The 12,709-nt window shown below is 33.9% G+C and overlaps 1 protein-coding gene across 1 annotated transcript; it reads right to left on the bottom strand.

Annotated features, from left to right (window-relative positions):
- Positions 1-8,121: 8,121 nt before the first annotated feature.
- Positions 8,122-11,657, bottom strand: LOC123749542 (uncharacterized). Its single transcript, XM_045731637.2, has 4 exons — positions 11,582-11,657; positions 9,573-9,671; positions 8,821-9,023; positions 8,122-8,292 (listed from the first exon to the last, which is right to left on the bottom strand). The coding sequence occupies exons 2-4, from the start codon at positions 9,589-9,591 to the stop codon at positions 8,122-8,124; spliced, it is 393 nt and encodes a 130-aa protein (XP_045587593.1). The 5' UTR covers positions 9,592-9,671; positions 11,582-11,657.
- Between the last annotated feature and the right edge of the window lie 1,052 nt (positions 11,658-12,709).

Raw genomic sequence — 12,709 nt, 5'->3', positions numbered from 1 at the left:
CACCTCAAGGTACTTGCCCTACCATCTACATGATTTGATGCTCTGCAAATACAGCACACATCAATTCATTGCACACTTATATAATAATTATTTGAGAATATATAACAAATACTTTATAATTAATTTTTTTTTTTTATATTTGTAGCTATACAATATTTGTATCCCTGGTTTCCATACAGTATATTCTAAACAAAATATATATTAACAAAACACATCACAACAAATAGTTGACAGCTGGTAGACTGCCAAATAACAAAAAGAGCTTTGAATATATGATCAGATATTCTTGAGATGGGACAGGAACCAAAGACTCGCCAGGTCCAAAAAGCACACTTGAAGCCTCCCCAAAACCTCCATTCATTCATTCACAAACTTCTCCCAAGACCATCATGAATTAATGAATGAATGCATGATGGTCTTTCCCCCAAGACCAAATGATCCAAGGTATGATCCAAATATTGAAATATATTCCCCAAAGATCAAAATATCCAAGATATGATCAAAATATTCAATCAAAACTAGTGACATCAAATCAGCTTATAGAGTGGGTATCAAATCAACAGGAGGGTATAAATAACAGGAGAATTTGAGTTAAACTAGATAGCTGCTTCCGCAAGTCAGACCTTTTCAAATCTGCAGTCTCTAGTAAATCAAATGTTTATGTGAATAAATGTCTGACCAGGTTCAGACAAAATCTCTTATTTAAACTGCGGGGTTTCTGGAAAAATTCCCCTGTAATTAAACATTGTTTTGTGGGAGACAATACAATTATAGCTAGGGGGACTGACACTGGAAAAACCTATTTTATAACAACTGAAGCTCACCTCAATTCTCCTGAATGACTGTGGGATAGCTGCTGAATAACCAGAGTTCAAATTATAACCTCATTTAACTACCAATGTGTACTTTAGCTGTGCCTTTCCTTCCAAAAGGTTTTAACTTAAAAAAAAAAAAATGGGTCTTCTTTATTATTGTCTCTTTTTTTTCTTTTTTTACTTCCTTGTTCCATAGTACACTGGCTTTGCCTGTGTCCTCTAGTATAAACTTTATCATCCAGTGTACCTGAGTGTATCTCAATTTAATCTACCACATTTTGTTTTAGTGTTTTAGTGTAACTTTAATATTAAACTATAGTGTACTTATTATATTATAGTAAGTAAGCTATTCATTTTATAGATTTCATAATTGCTTTTTGACTTTTATTGGTCATCCATTGTTATTAATTATTCTAGTTCATTTTTACTTTAAGTTCCAATAAGTTTTCATTACTTAAATTACCATTAAGTTTATATTACTTTACAATTTTTAAATCTTTAAAATTTATAACTAAAACTGGACAAACTGGAGGAATGGCCCAAGAATATATACACCAGTTGATTGACAGTTGAAACACGGAACCATAGAGCCAATCCTCAACCCCTGCAAACACAACTAGGTGAGTACAAGTTTTGCTTAGAAATCGAAGAATGAGTTTTGATTACCTGTCACAGTTGTATCTTGAGAAAGTCGGTGTTTCTTCATTTTTTTCAAGGACTTATCCTCTTGCTCTACATTCTTGTCTTTCGCTTCCCTGATCTTCCTATTTTGATTTTCCTGAATGTGAACTGAAAATAAGGAAAACCTGAATAAAATATATATCCTCAATAAACAAAAATTGTGTTTCTCTACAGCTGCAGCTACAGATAACACACAGCCACTCTACTTGAATTAATGCACATGCTACACACACAAACACAATACTTCAAATCTACAAAAGTGACAGCAGAGAAGACCCACTCAATTATAGACCTGTATCATTGACAAGTGTAATAGTCAAAATATTGGAAAAAATAATAAAAACTAAATGGGTAGAACACTGGGGGAGAAATTATATAACATCAGACAGACAGTATGGTTTTTGATCTAGAAGATCCGGTGTATCGAATTTACTCAGTTTCTATGATCGAGCAACAGAGATTTTACAGGAAAGAGATGGTTGGGTTGACTGCATCTATCTGGACCTAAAAAACGCTTTTGATAGAGTTCCACATAAAGAGATTGTTCCGGAAACTGGAAAATATTGGAGGGGTGACAGGTAAGCTTCTAACATGGATGAAAACTTTTCTGACTTATAGGAAAATGAGTGCAGTAATCAGAGGCAATGTATCAGACTGGAGAAATGTTACAAGTGGAGTACCACAGGGCTCAGATCTTGCACCGAAGATGTTCATTGTCTACATAAACAATCTACCAGATGAAATACAGAATTATATGAACATGTTTGCTGATGATGCTAAGATAATAGGAAGAACAAGAAACTTAGATGATTAGCATGCCCTTCAAGATGACCTGGACAAAATAAGTGTATGGAGCACCACTTGGCAAATGGAATTTAATGTGAATAAATGTCATGTTATGGAATGTGGAATAGGAGAACATAGACCCCACACAACCTATAAAATATGTGAGAAATCCTTAAAAAATTCTGATAAAAAAAAGAGATCTTGGGATGGTTCTAGATAGAAAAGTATCACCTGAGGACCACATAAAGAATGTTGTGCGAGGAGCCTATGCTACACTTTCTAACTTCAGAATTGCTTTTAAATACATGGATGGTAAAATACTAAAGAAATTGTTCTATATAAATGTACAAAAAAAATATTTCTTAATGTTAATCCGGATCTGAAATTCTTCCTGGCCATGTAATAGAACCCCCAATAAATAAATATATGAAAATATATTTAAAAATTCTTTGATAAACGGATGAGACTTTGTTGGGTAAAGAAGGCATGAACTTCAGGTTGGATTTTATTTATTTATATATATATATATATGTATATATATATATATATATATATATATATATATATATATATATATATATATATATATATATATATATATATATATATATATACATATACATATATATATATACATATATACATATATACATATATATATATATATACATATATATACATATATATACATATATATACACATATATAAATATATGTCGTACCTAGTAGCCAGAACGCACTTCTCAGCCTACTATGCAAGGCCCGATTTGCCTAATAAGCCAAGTTTTCATGAATTAATTGTTTTTCGGACACCTAACCTACCTAACCTAACCTAACCTAACTTTTTAGGCTACCTAACCTAACCTAACCAATAAAGATAGGTTAGGTAGGGTTGGTTAGGTTCGGTCATATATCTACGTTAATTTTAACTCCAATAAAAAAAATTGACCTCATACATAATGAAATGGGTAGCTTTATCATTTCATAAGAAAAAAATTAGAGAAAATATATTTATTCGGGAAAACTTGGCTTATTAAGCAAATCGGGCCTTGCATAGTAGGCTGAGAAGTGCGTTCTGGCTACTAGGTACGACATATATATATATATATATATATATGTTGTACCTAGTAGCCAGAACGTCATACTCGGCCTACTATGCAAGGCCCGATTTGCCTAATAAGCCAAGTTTTTCTGAATTTATGTATTTTTCTCATTTTTTTCTTATGAAATGATAAATCATTCCATTTCATTATTTATAAGTTAATTTTTTGAAATTTGAGTTAAAACTAACGTAGATATATGACCGTACCTAACCAACCTTACCTAACCTATCCAAACGTAACCTATACTCACACAACTAAGTCAATAATTTATGTTCCTAATATAATATAATAATAATAATGCAAATAAAGTAATTGGAAACAATTTCTTGAAAATAAAGTAAATCAATCGGCCTATTAGGCAAATCGGGGATTGCATAGTAGGGCAAGAAGTGAGTTCTGGCTACTAGGTACGACATATATATATGTGTATGTATATATATATATATATATATATATATATATATATAAAAGATTTCTTACATTCTTGAACAGACACTAGCATGCATAGCTTTTTGGGCAAGTCCTTAATCCTAATTTTAACACTCACATTCCCAGTAAGCAGCCCATATCAGCTGTCTAACTCCCAAGTACCTATTTACTGTTAGGTGAATAGGTGCATCAGGGCAAAAGAAACTGCCCATTTGTTTCAGCATCTAATAAAAATAGAACCTTGACCCTTAGGATTACAAACCCAGAGCACTGTCCACTGAGCCGTCAGGCTCTGATGTTAATTTTAATATTACTGTGAACTGGAATACATGAAATAAACTATATCAGCAGTCAAGTATAATACAACTAACAATTGAATTAATAGTGGTCCAGAACGGACCGAAACGTCTTTGTATTTTCATCTTTTTGTGTGTGGTTAGGACAACATTCTTCAGCAACATTATTGTGACTCATCTGCTGTATAAAATACAACTACTTTATACAACAAATCAGTACTGTAATTGTGGAACCTAAAAACTTGTCTTAAATATATACAAGTTTTGCTTTGAATTTGAAAAACGAAGAATGAGTTTTGATTACCTTTAATAGTTGAATCTTCAGACAGTCTTCGTTTTTTCTTCATTTTCTTTAACTTAAGCTCTTGCTCCCCATTCTTTTCTTTTGCCTCACTGATGTTGATATCTTCTTGGGCATCTATATTATTTGTTGGTATCTTGTTGACACTTGATCCATTGTCCTGCATGTATGCTGAAAATTAAGAAACATGCGTAAATTTAATATGGTATCATCATTACAAAATATGTCCTCCAAAAAACTTTAATTGAAAGAAACACTGAAATGTGAAATTTCGCAGCAATGAGGAACTATGTCATTATGGGAATTTTGGTACCCATATGTAAAGGAAGTCTCATTATCTGATGATATAGACCTGATGCAAAGTAAATTGTGTCAAAATTATTTGCACACCCTCCTCCACTATGTGATGGAGTGTAAAAAAGATATGTGAATTAGGATAATTCTATAACAAATGTTCAAGATATGAGGAAATATTTCATTCAAAATGATCTGCTGCCAGAAATCTTGGTCAAATATCACCAGTTTGCTAACTGTATGTAGTAACTAAGTGATTGTAACCTATCCACCGCTGTCCACTGGATGGAGGCAGTGTGCAAGATAAACATATCAATTGTGACACTAGCTCTCCACACATGTCAGTTGCTTAATTTAAAATCTGTACTCATGGTCGGCCTGAGCCCCTTGTCAATATGGTGATGTGCATGGAATTATGTAATTAGGTCATCAAGATTGAAACTTGCTTAGCTAAAATGAATTGCTTGGTTCAGTCCCGGAGCCAATTAATTATGTGCCTCTGCAACCATTTCCACTACCGCTAACAACATGGATATGGGATGCATAATATATTTATTTATTTATTTATTTATTTATGCATATACAAGAATGTACATAAGGAATGTGAGGATACAAATATGGTAATTACAGTCTTGTAAAGCCACTAGCACGCGCAGCGTTTCGGGCAGGTCCTTAATCTAAGAAAATTTTAAGGAGGTAAATACTTGCAAAATTATAGACAAAAAATGATAACAGATTACATGAAATGAAAAAAAAGATGAGAGAAAATTGTAGGTACAGTATATTAAAGCACATAGGTAGCTAAGATTGATTGCAATGACAGCTTGAATGGTAATTGACAAAAAAATTGGTAGGCATAATACAGCAGAAACAATATAAGATTGGTTGCAATGACAGCTTGAATGGTAGTTGACAAAAATTGGTAGTCACAATACAGCATATGGCTAGCACATAAACGACAGCAATGAACACAATGATAAGGTTGTTTGAAATTACATAAAAATTAGGAGATTGGGTAACACTAGGTACAGAGCAAATTTAAAGCTCAGTGTAGGAAACTAAGAAGATGAAGTTAGGTACTTTTTGGTTTTGCTTTTAAATAAGGCAAAAGTTTTACAGTTTTTCAATTCACTAGGGAGTGAGTTCCATAAACTAGGTCCCTTAATTTGCATAGAGTGTTTACACAGATTAAGTTTGACCCTGGGGATATCAAAGAGATATTTATTTCTGGTGTGGTGATAATGGGTCCTATTACATCTGTCCAGGGAGAGTTTCAGAGCATGGTTTGCATTTAAGAACAGGGTTTTGTAAATGTAGTTGACACAAGAGAATGTGTGGAGGGAGTTAATATTTAGCAAGTTTAGGGATTTAAACAAGGGAGCTGAGTGTTGTATGAAAGCTGAGTTAGTTATCATTCTGATAGCAGATTTTTGCTGTGTGATGATGGGCTTAAGGTGGTTTGCAGTGGTAGACCCCAATGCACAGATACCATAATTAAGATAGGGGTAAATTAGTGCATAATATAGTGAGAGGAGAGCAGAGTTAGGAACATAATATCTGATTTTGGAGAGTATACCAACTGTCTTAAAGACTTTCTTAGTTATGTGTTGAATGTGGGTGCTGAAGTTGAGTCTCTTGTCTAGGAATAGGCCAAGAAACTTGCCATCATCTTTATTACTGATGTTAATGTTGTCTATCTGTAGCTGAATTGCATTTGATGATTTGCTTCCAAATAAGATGTAGTAAGTCTTTTCGATGTTTAATGTTAGTTTGTTCGTTGACATCCATAAGTGGACTTTTTTTAATTCATTATTCACAACATTATTTAGTGTATGTGGGTTGAGGTTTGAATAGATAAGAGTAGTATCGTCAGCAAACAGTATAGGTTTGAGAATATTAGAGACATTAGGCAGATCGTTTATATATATAAGAAATAGAAGAGGTCCTAAGATGCTGCCCTGTGGCACTCCAACGGTAATTGGTAGAGTGGACGAAGTTGTATCATTGATGGTTACATATTGGTGTCTGTCACTAAGATACGATCGGATGTAGTCAAGGGCAAGGCCTCGGATTCCATAATGCTGGAGTTTAAGTAAGAGGTAGTTGTGATTAACAGTATCAAAGGCTTTTCTTAGGTCAATGAAGAGTCCAATCAGAAACTCATTTTTGTCAAGTGCTGAGTAGATAACGTCAAGGAGACTAATGATTGCATCGTTGGTGCTCTTTTGGGACCGGAAGCCAAACTGGCAGGGGCTGAGTATGTCGAATTTTACGAGGTAGGAATAGAGCTGTTTGTAAATAATTTTTTCAAATATTTTTGATAGAATGGGTAGATTTGATATTGGTCTATAATTGTTTATGTCCGCCGGATTGCCTCCTTTATGGACTGGCGTTACTCTTGCTTTTTTGAGGATATCAGGGAAGGTGTGACACTCTATAGATTTGTTGAACAGTAGTGCTATGGGTGGGGCAAGGGCATGGGAGGCTCTCTTGTACACAATGGACGGAATTTCACTGGTGTTCCCTGCCTTGGTTTTTAGAGAGTGTATGATGGACACAACATCTGCCGGGCTGATTGGTGAAAGGAGAAGAGAGTTTGGATAGCTGCCTGAGAGATATGTGTTAATATGTGTCTGAGTCTGTGGGATTTTACTGGCAAGATTAGCACCAACCGATGAAAAGAAACTATTAAATTCATTTGCCATTTCTAAATCAGTTGACGGTATATCCCCATCCTTGTAGAGTTTTATTTGGTTATGTGAGTGTTGCTTAGTTCCTAGGATACTAGAGATAGTTTTCCAAGTGTTTTTCATGTTGCCTTTTGCTTCATTGAATCTATTCACATAATATGCAAGTTTTGCCTTTCTTATGATACTGGTAAGCATTGATGAGTACCTTTTAGCTACTTCCTTTGAAACTAGGCCAATCCTAACTTTCTTTTCATATTCATGTTTCTTGTTGATTGAGTTGAGAATGCCACTTGTGAGCCATGGATTGTTTAATCTTTTGTCAGTTACTTGCTTTGTAAGAAGGGGACAATGAAGGTTGTAGAGGCTTAGAGTTTTGGAGAGGAAGAGGTTAGCTAATGAATTTATATCATGGGTATTATTGAATTCAGAATCCCAGTTAATATTGTGAAGTTCCTCTGTAAGATTGTCTAAAGCTGATTCACTGTGTAGCCTAAATGAAAGTTTCTTGCTTTTTGGTGGTGTTATGTCCATGTTCGCTATGAGAAAGGTAGGATAGTGGTCAGTTGTTCTGTCGTAGATTATACCAGATACAAGGGGAGCTGTTATGTTTGTCCATATGTGGTCCAAGGTAGTGGCTGATATGAACTAAACTACTGTACTATGTAAATGCTTTTCATTATTGCCAACACAAAGGAACATGCAGGTTTTATGATTTTCATTGTTAGCTTATGCAAAATAATAATAATAATAATTACCAGGATAAAACAATTCGGTGAGATTATTAACATTTTTGCTTGACAGACCACTTCCTGGTAGCATGCCCTTTGTGGTATTTCTATTGCCGGCCTTAAAATAGATGACAGCAACTTGATAACCACCACCTTGTAGCTTAGAGACCTGCAATACAACAAAATAGTTACAAATATAACTAAAATATTTTTAGTGTTAATTTGAACACAGTGTTCAAGAGATATGGCTTCAATTATAAAAAAAAGAGATTAACTTTATGATTACAGAATATAAGATGGGATAACCATAAGCTTCTGAAACAGACAGCATCCCTCCCTCATACAGCATTGGGTACATCTGCAAAAGTGCAGAAGTACCGAAGTAGCTTAAGATGTACTTGTCTTACCTAGTTTAAGAGACCTACTGATAGTTATATCATTAAAGTATAATTACATAACTAATGGAAATTAAAAAAAATATAAAATAACACAAAAATACTTATATAATGAACATTACTTTATTATTAACATCAATAAGTACAGTATCCACCAAAATTGAAAATGTTAATACTAATTAATTATCAAATAGCTTAAAATCTGTTTATTTGTGGGAAAATTTAAAACCTAACAGAATGGATATAAATACAATATGATACAATTCTAATTGAAGAAATACCAGAATGCATGAAATACTTACAGATTTTTTCATGGCTTTAAATGATCTGCAAAGGTTTTGATGCTTAGCAGCTCTTCGACCCATTTCCTTATATTTCTCCTCCCGCTCTACATCACCCTTACGCTTTTCATCTATAAAGCTGTGTCCACAGTTGCAGAAATGTCGACGAACACTAATGACATTACTGCAGATGGGACAACACCGCTGGAAAGGTTTCTTCTGGCCTGTAAATAAAGATAATCTGGGCAATCATAAAAAAGAGTAAAATGTTTAAAATGTAATACAGTGGTACAAAAAACACAGTAGCAGTATAATGAAAGACCACAAAGCTGTACAGTGCTACAGAAGACTGAGCGGAGAATTGTGATTGTATTATTGAGAACCTGTACAGCACCAGATTTTATTAATTACACAAGTAAACCAAATTTAATATGTTTAAATAAGAGAAGAATAACCTGGAATTTTAAATGTAAATCAAAATTGCAATTTGTGAACTGCAAATAATTGAATTGGGACTCAAATACATATTTGACTAAGTTTTTTGATCTTCCAATAATATTAAATTAATATTCAACTTAACTAACATTTTGTGGTATTAATAAAGTTTGAAATAGATATGCAATTCTAACAGACAAAATTGACAAAACAAAATTAAGATTTTATACTCTATATCTAATGATAATATGAACTTACACCCAAATAAAATTAATAACATACAAAAATAAAATTTAAAGTATATATTATAAACAAATCACAATTATAATGTAACTTACTTGAATTACTGGAAGCCATTGCTGTAATGTTCTCTCAGATAGAATTGTTGACAATGTTGTAATGTTGCAATTGATAATGTTGTCTGATTTAAATTTTACCTAAAAAAAAACAAAAATAAATTATTAACAGATATACAATAGCATAAGTTTAGATTAATTATAAAAAACACAAATGCATATTTTTCATATATATTTTTTCATGCATATTTTTCTACCTTGCATATAAATGCAAGGTAGAATGCATATATGCACCACTAAGATGGTGGTGCATGTATTTTATAACACATTTGAACAATGAAACTCTACAGATGATACAGAAGACACAAGTAAATTGGCACTGTAGGAGACATTGAAAAAATAGAAATAACATGATTTTAACAGTGATAAGTTACAGGTGCTGAAGTATGGTAGAAACGAGGAAATTAAAAGAAACAAAGAACACACGACACAATCAGACCTACTCTATGAAGGAAAAAACATGCAAGAGATCTGAGAATTACGACGTCTGACGACCTCACACTTTGTGAACATAACCGAGCAAATATAGTGGCGGCCAGAAAAATAATGGAATGGTTTATGAGAATGTTAAAATTCAAAGACCCCACCCACAGTAATGCTAATACTATTCAAATAACTGGTGCTGTCCCATCTTGAGTATTGCTCGGTACTGACTCCCCCTTTCTGAACAGGAGAAATCTCTGAATTAGAGGAAATAAAGAGACCATAAACAGCAAACATATAAATGATAAAACATCTAAATAATTGAGACCGTCTCAAAGCTCTCAAAATGTACTCTCTGGACAGGAGACAAGAATGGTATCAAATAATACATATATGTAAGATACTAGAGGGCCAGGTCCCAAATTTGCACAGCATAATATAACAACATACTGGAGCTAAAGATACAGAAGGAAATTAATAATAGGTGTCATAGGTACAATCAGAGAGCAGAGTCTTAACAGTAGGGGGTTCAAGGGCTGTTTGCTAGGCTAGGCAAGGGTAGACTAGGCTTAGCTAGTGTTGGCTAGGTTATGCTAGGAAGAAGTAGGCTAGGCTGATTTACTCCACCAGTAATTGGCGGTCTGTCTAATTACAAGCTACCACAAGCTACACAAGCTTCACATAGCTTCCTGGCAATATGTTAGTAATGAATAAATAAGATATATTTACTCACTATAATGTTGGTACTGAATGTACAACACGAAAAAACATAATTTTAATCTGAAAAAGTATCTTTTTATAAAGAAATTAGACGAAAATAAAGAAATGGTGACACCAAATCAAGTCGACGATCCAAGCATCGGTTAGGTTAGGTTAGGTTAGGTTTGGTTTGGTTAAGTTAGGTTAGATTTGGTTAGGTTAGATTTGGTTAGGTAAGATTTGGTTAGGTTTGATTAGGTTAGGTTAGGTTAGGTCAGCCTAACATATCATATTTATTCATTACTAACGTATTGCCAGGAAGCTTTGTGAAGCTTGTGTAGCTTGTGGTAGCTTGTGGTAATAAGACAGACCTGTAATTCGGGGGAAAGGGGGGAGGGGGGAACCTCAATATAAGCCTAATTTGTAGCATCCTGTTCTCCGACACAATGATTTATTTTACGTCGGGCTTTCAGCACAGCCGCATAAAAAAACCTGTTTATTTATTTATTAATATACGAGAAGGTACACTGGGGGTTAAGAGACAAAATAGGAATAATGATGATTTTACAATCTTGCCCGAAACGCTATGCGTACTAGTGGCTTTAGGTATTGTATGTACTACCTCTATCTATAAATCAAACAGAATGTTTGTACTGTAACTCTGCATCTATGTATATATTTTTCCTAAATAAATTATTATTATTATTGTAAAGCCACTAGCACGCATAGCGTTTCGGGCAAAGATCCCGTACCCAGAAGCTGGGTATCTTTGGTTGCCCTGTGACTACTCTTATGACATTCCCTAACTCTTATGACATTCCCTAACAGTATTGTTAAACTAATAACAATGAACAGTAGTTCAATATTACCGGAATAATCCAACTCATGTGGCCATGTTTTTGTTGTGAAGCCCGGTCGTTCAGTTCGTATACGAGCATACCTTCTTACGAAGGTTAGTCTTAAAAATGTCTTACCATTGCTAATAAATCTTAAGATATAATTATTTACAATAATACACTGGTTGTTTTTGTTGATTTAGGGGCGATGACATGAGTAAACTGGTTATGTTGTGATGATTTAGGGGTAACGAACTGTGGTTATTAGACTATGTTTTGTACATAAGCAAAAAACAAGATGTAATTCTTTTAATTATAACAATAATAACGACAAAAAGTTAATAATTAATGTACTTGTTAAGCAAAATTCGCAATATCTTAGTTTTCTTTAGGAAAAACAAATAAAAGACATCTGGAAAAAGATCTGCAGACTATGTCTTACATTTTATTCCGTTATTTACACTAAAAGAACAATTAAACGTACACTATCGCCCGTGCCTGGTGCACGAGCACCAGGCACGGGCACTGGGAGCATCCCAGACACTGCCTTAATCGACTGAGATTAAGGCAGTGGTATTTTCATTCCTTTAGAACAAGGAAATCTCATTTTTAAACTGTATAATATGAGCTGCGCAATAATTTTTTGCTGATCTTCAATAAAGAAATTCTGGAGGGCTTGTGCAAGGATTAGGATGAGTTAGCCTAGTTTTTACTGTATATCCGTTTCTGGTTGCTCAAGGGTGACAGTGGCGGGCAACACGAGAATAAATATTTGTATAAATTCCAATTTCGATCAGATCTACTTGGGGATAGTTTACAAATGTTCGCCATGAAATTTACGTTTTCTCTAATAGCCGAAGAGCTTATTTGAGAAAACAGTATGGCATTGAATCAGCGTGGTAAAACAATTGTATTATTGACACGACGAGTATAATCGACGTAGTTTTTATGTATGTTGCTGGTCGAACACATCCTTATGTGACGTTTTATACTGATGTTCTTCTAGAACATTCTATTGCGAACACATTGGTACAAAAATGAAATACGTACATCGAAAACTAATGTCAGAACAGTGACAAGAGTATACACTTTTAAATATGGCCGCTCGATCGCCGATACACTAATTTCATTTGGGGAAATTTATTTTTTCATACGCCGTTT

This window comes from Procambarus clarkii, chromosome 68 (genome assembly GCF_040958095.1).
Source record: "Procambarus clarkii isolate CNS0578487 chromosome 68, FALCON_Pclarkii_2.0, whole genome shotgun sequence".
NCBI classification, from domain to species: Eukaryota; Metazoa; Arthropoda; class Malacostraca; order Decapoda; family Cambaridae; genus Procambarus; species Procambarus clarkii.
This window is presented reverse-complemented; position numbering and strand designations above follow the sequence as displayed.

What these genes read in the sequence shown, in the direction of transcription:
- LOC123749542 (XM_045731637.2), bottom strand. An exon ending in TTAAAGCCATGAAAAAATCT is followed by an intron (nt 8,293 to 8,820) that starts GTAAGTATTTCA and finishes GTTGTATTGCAG; the next exon opens with GTCTCTAAGCTACAAGGTGG.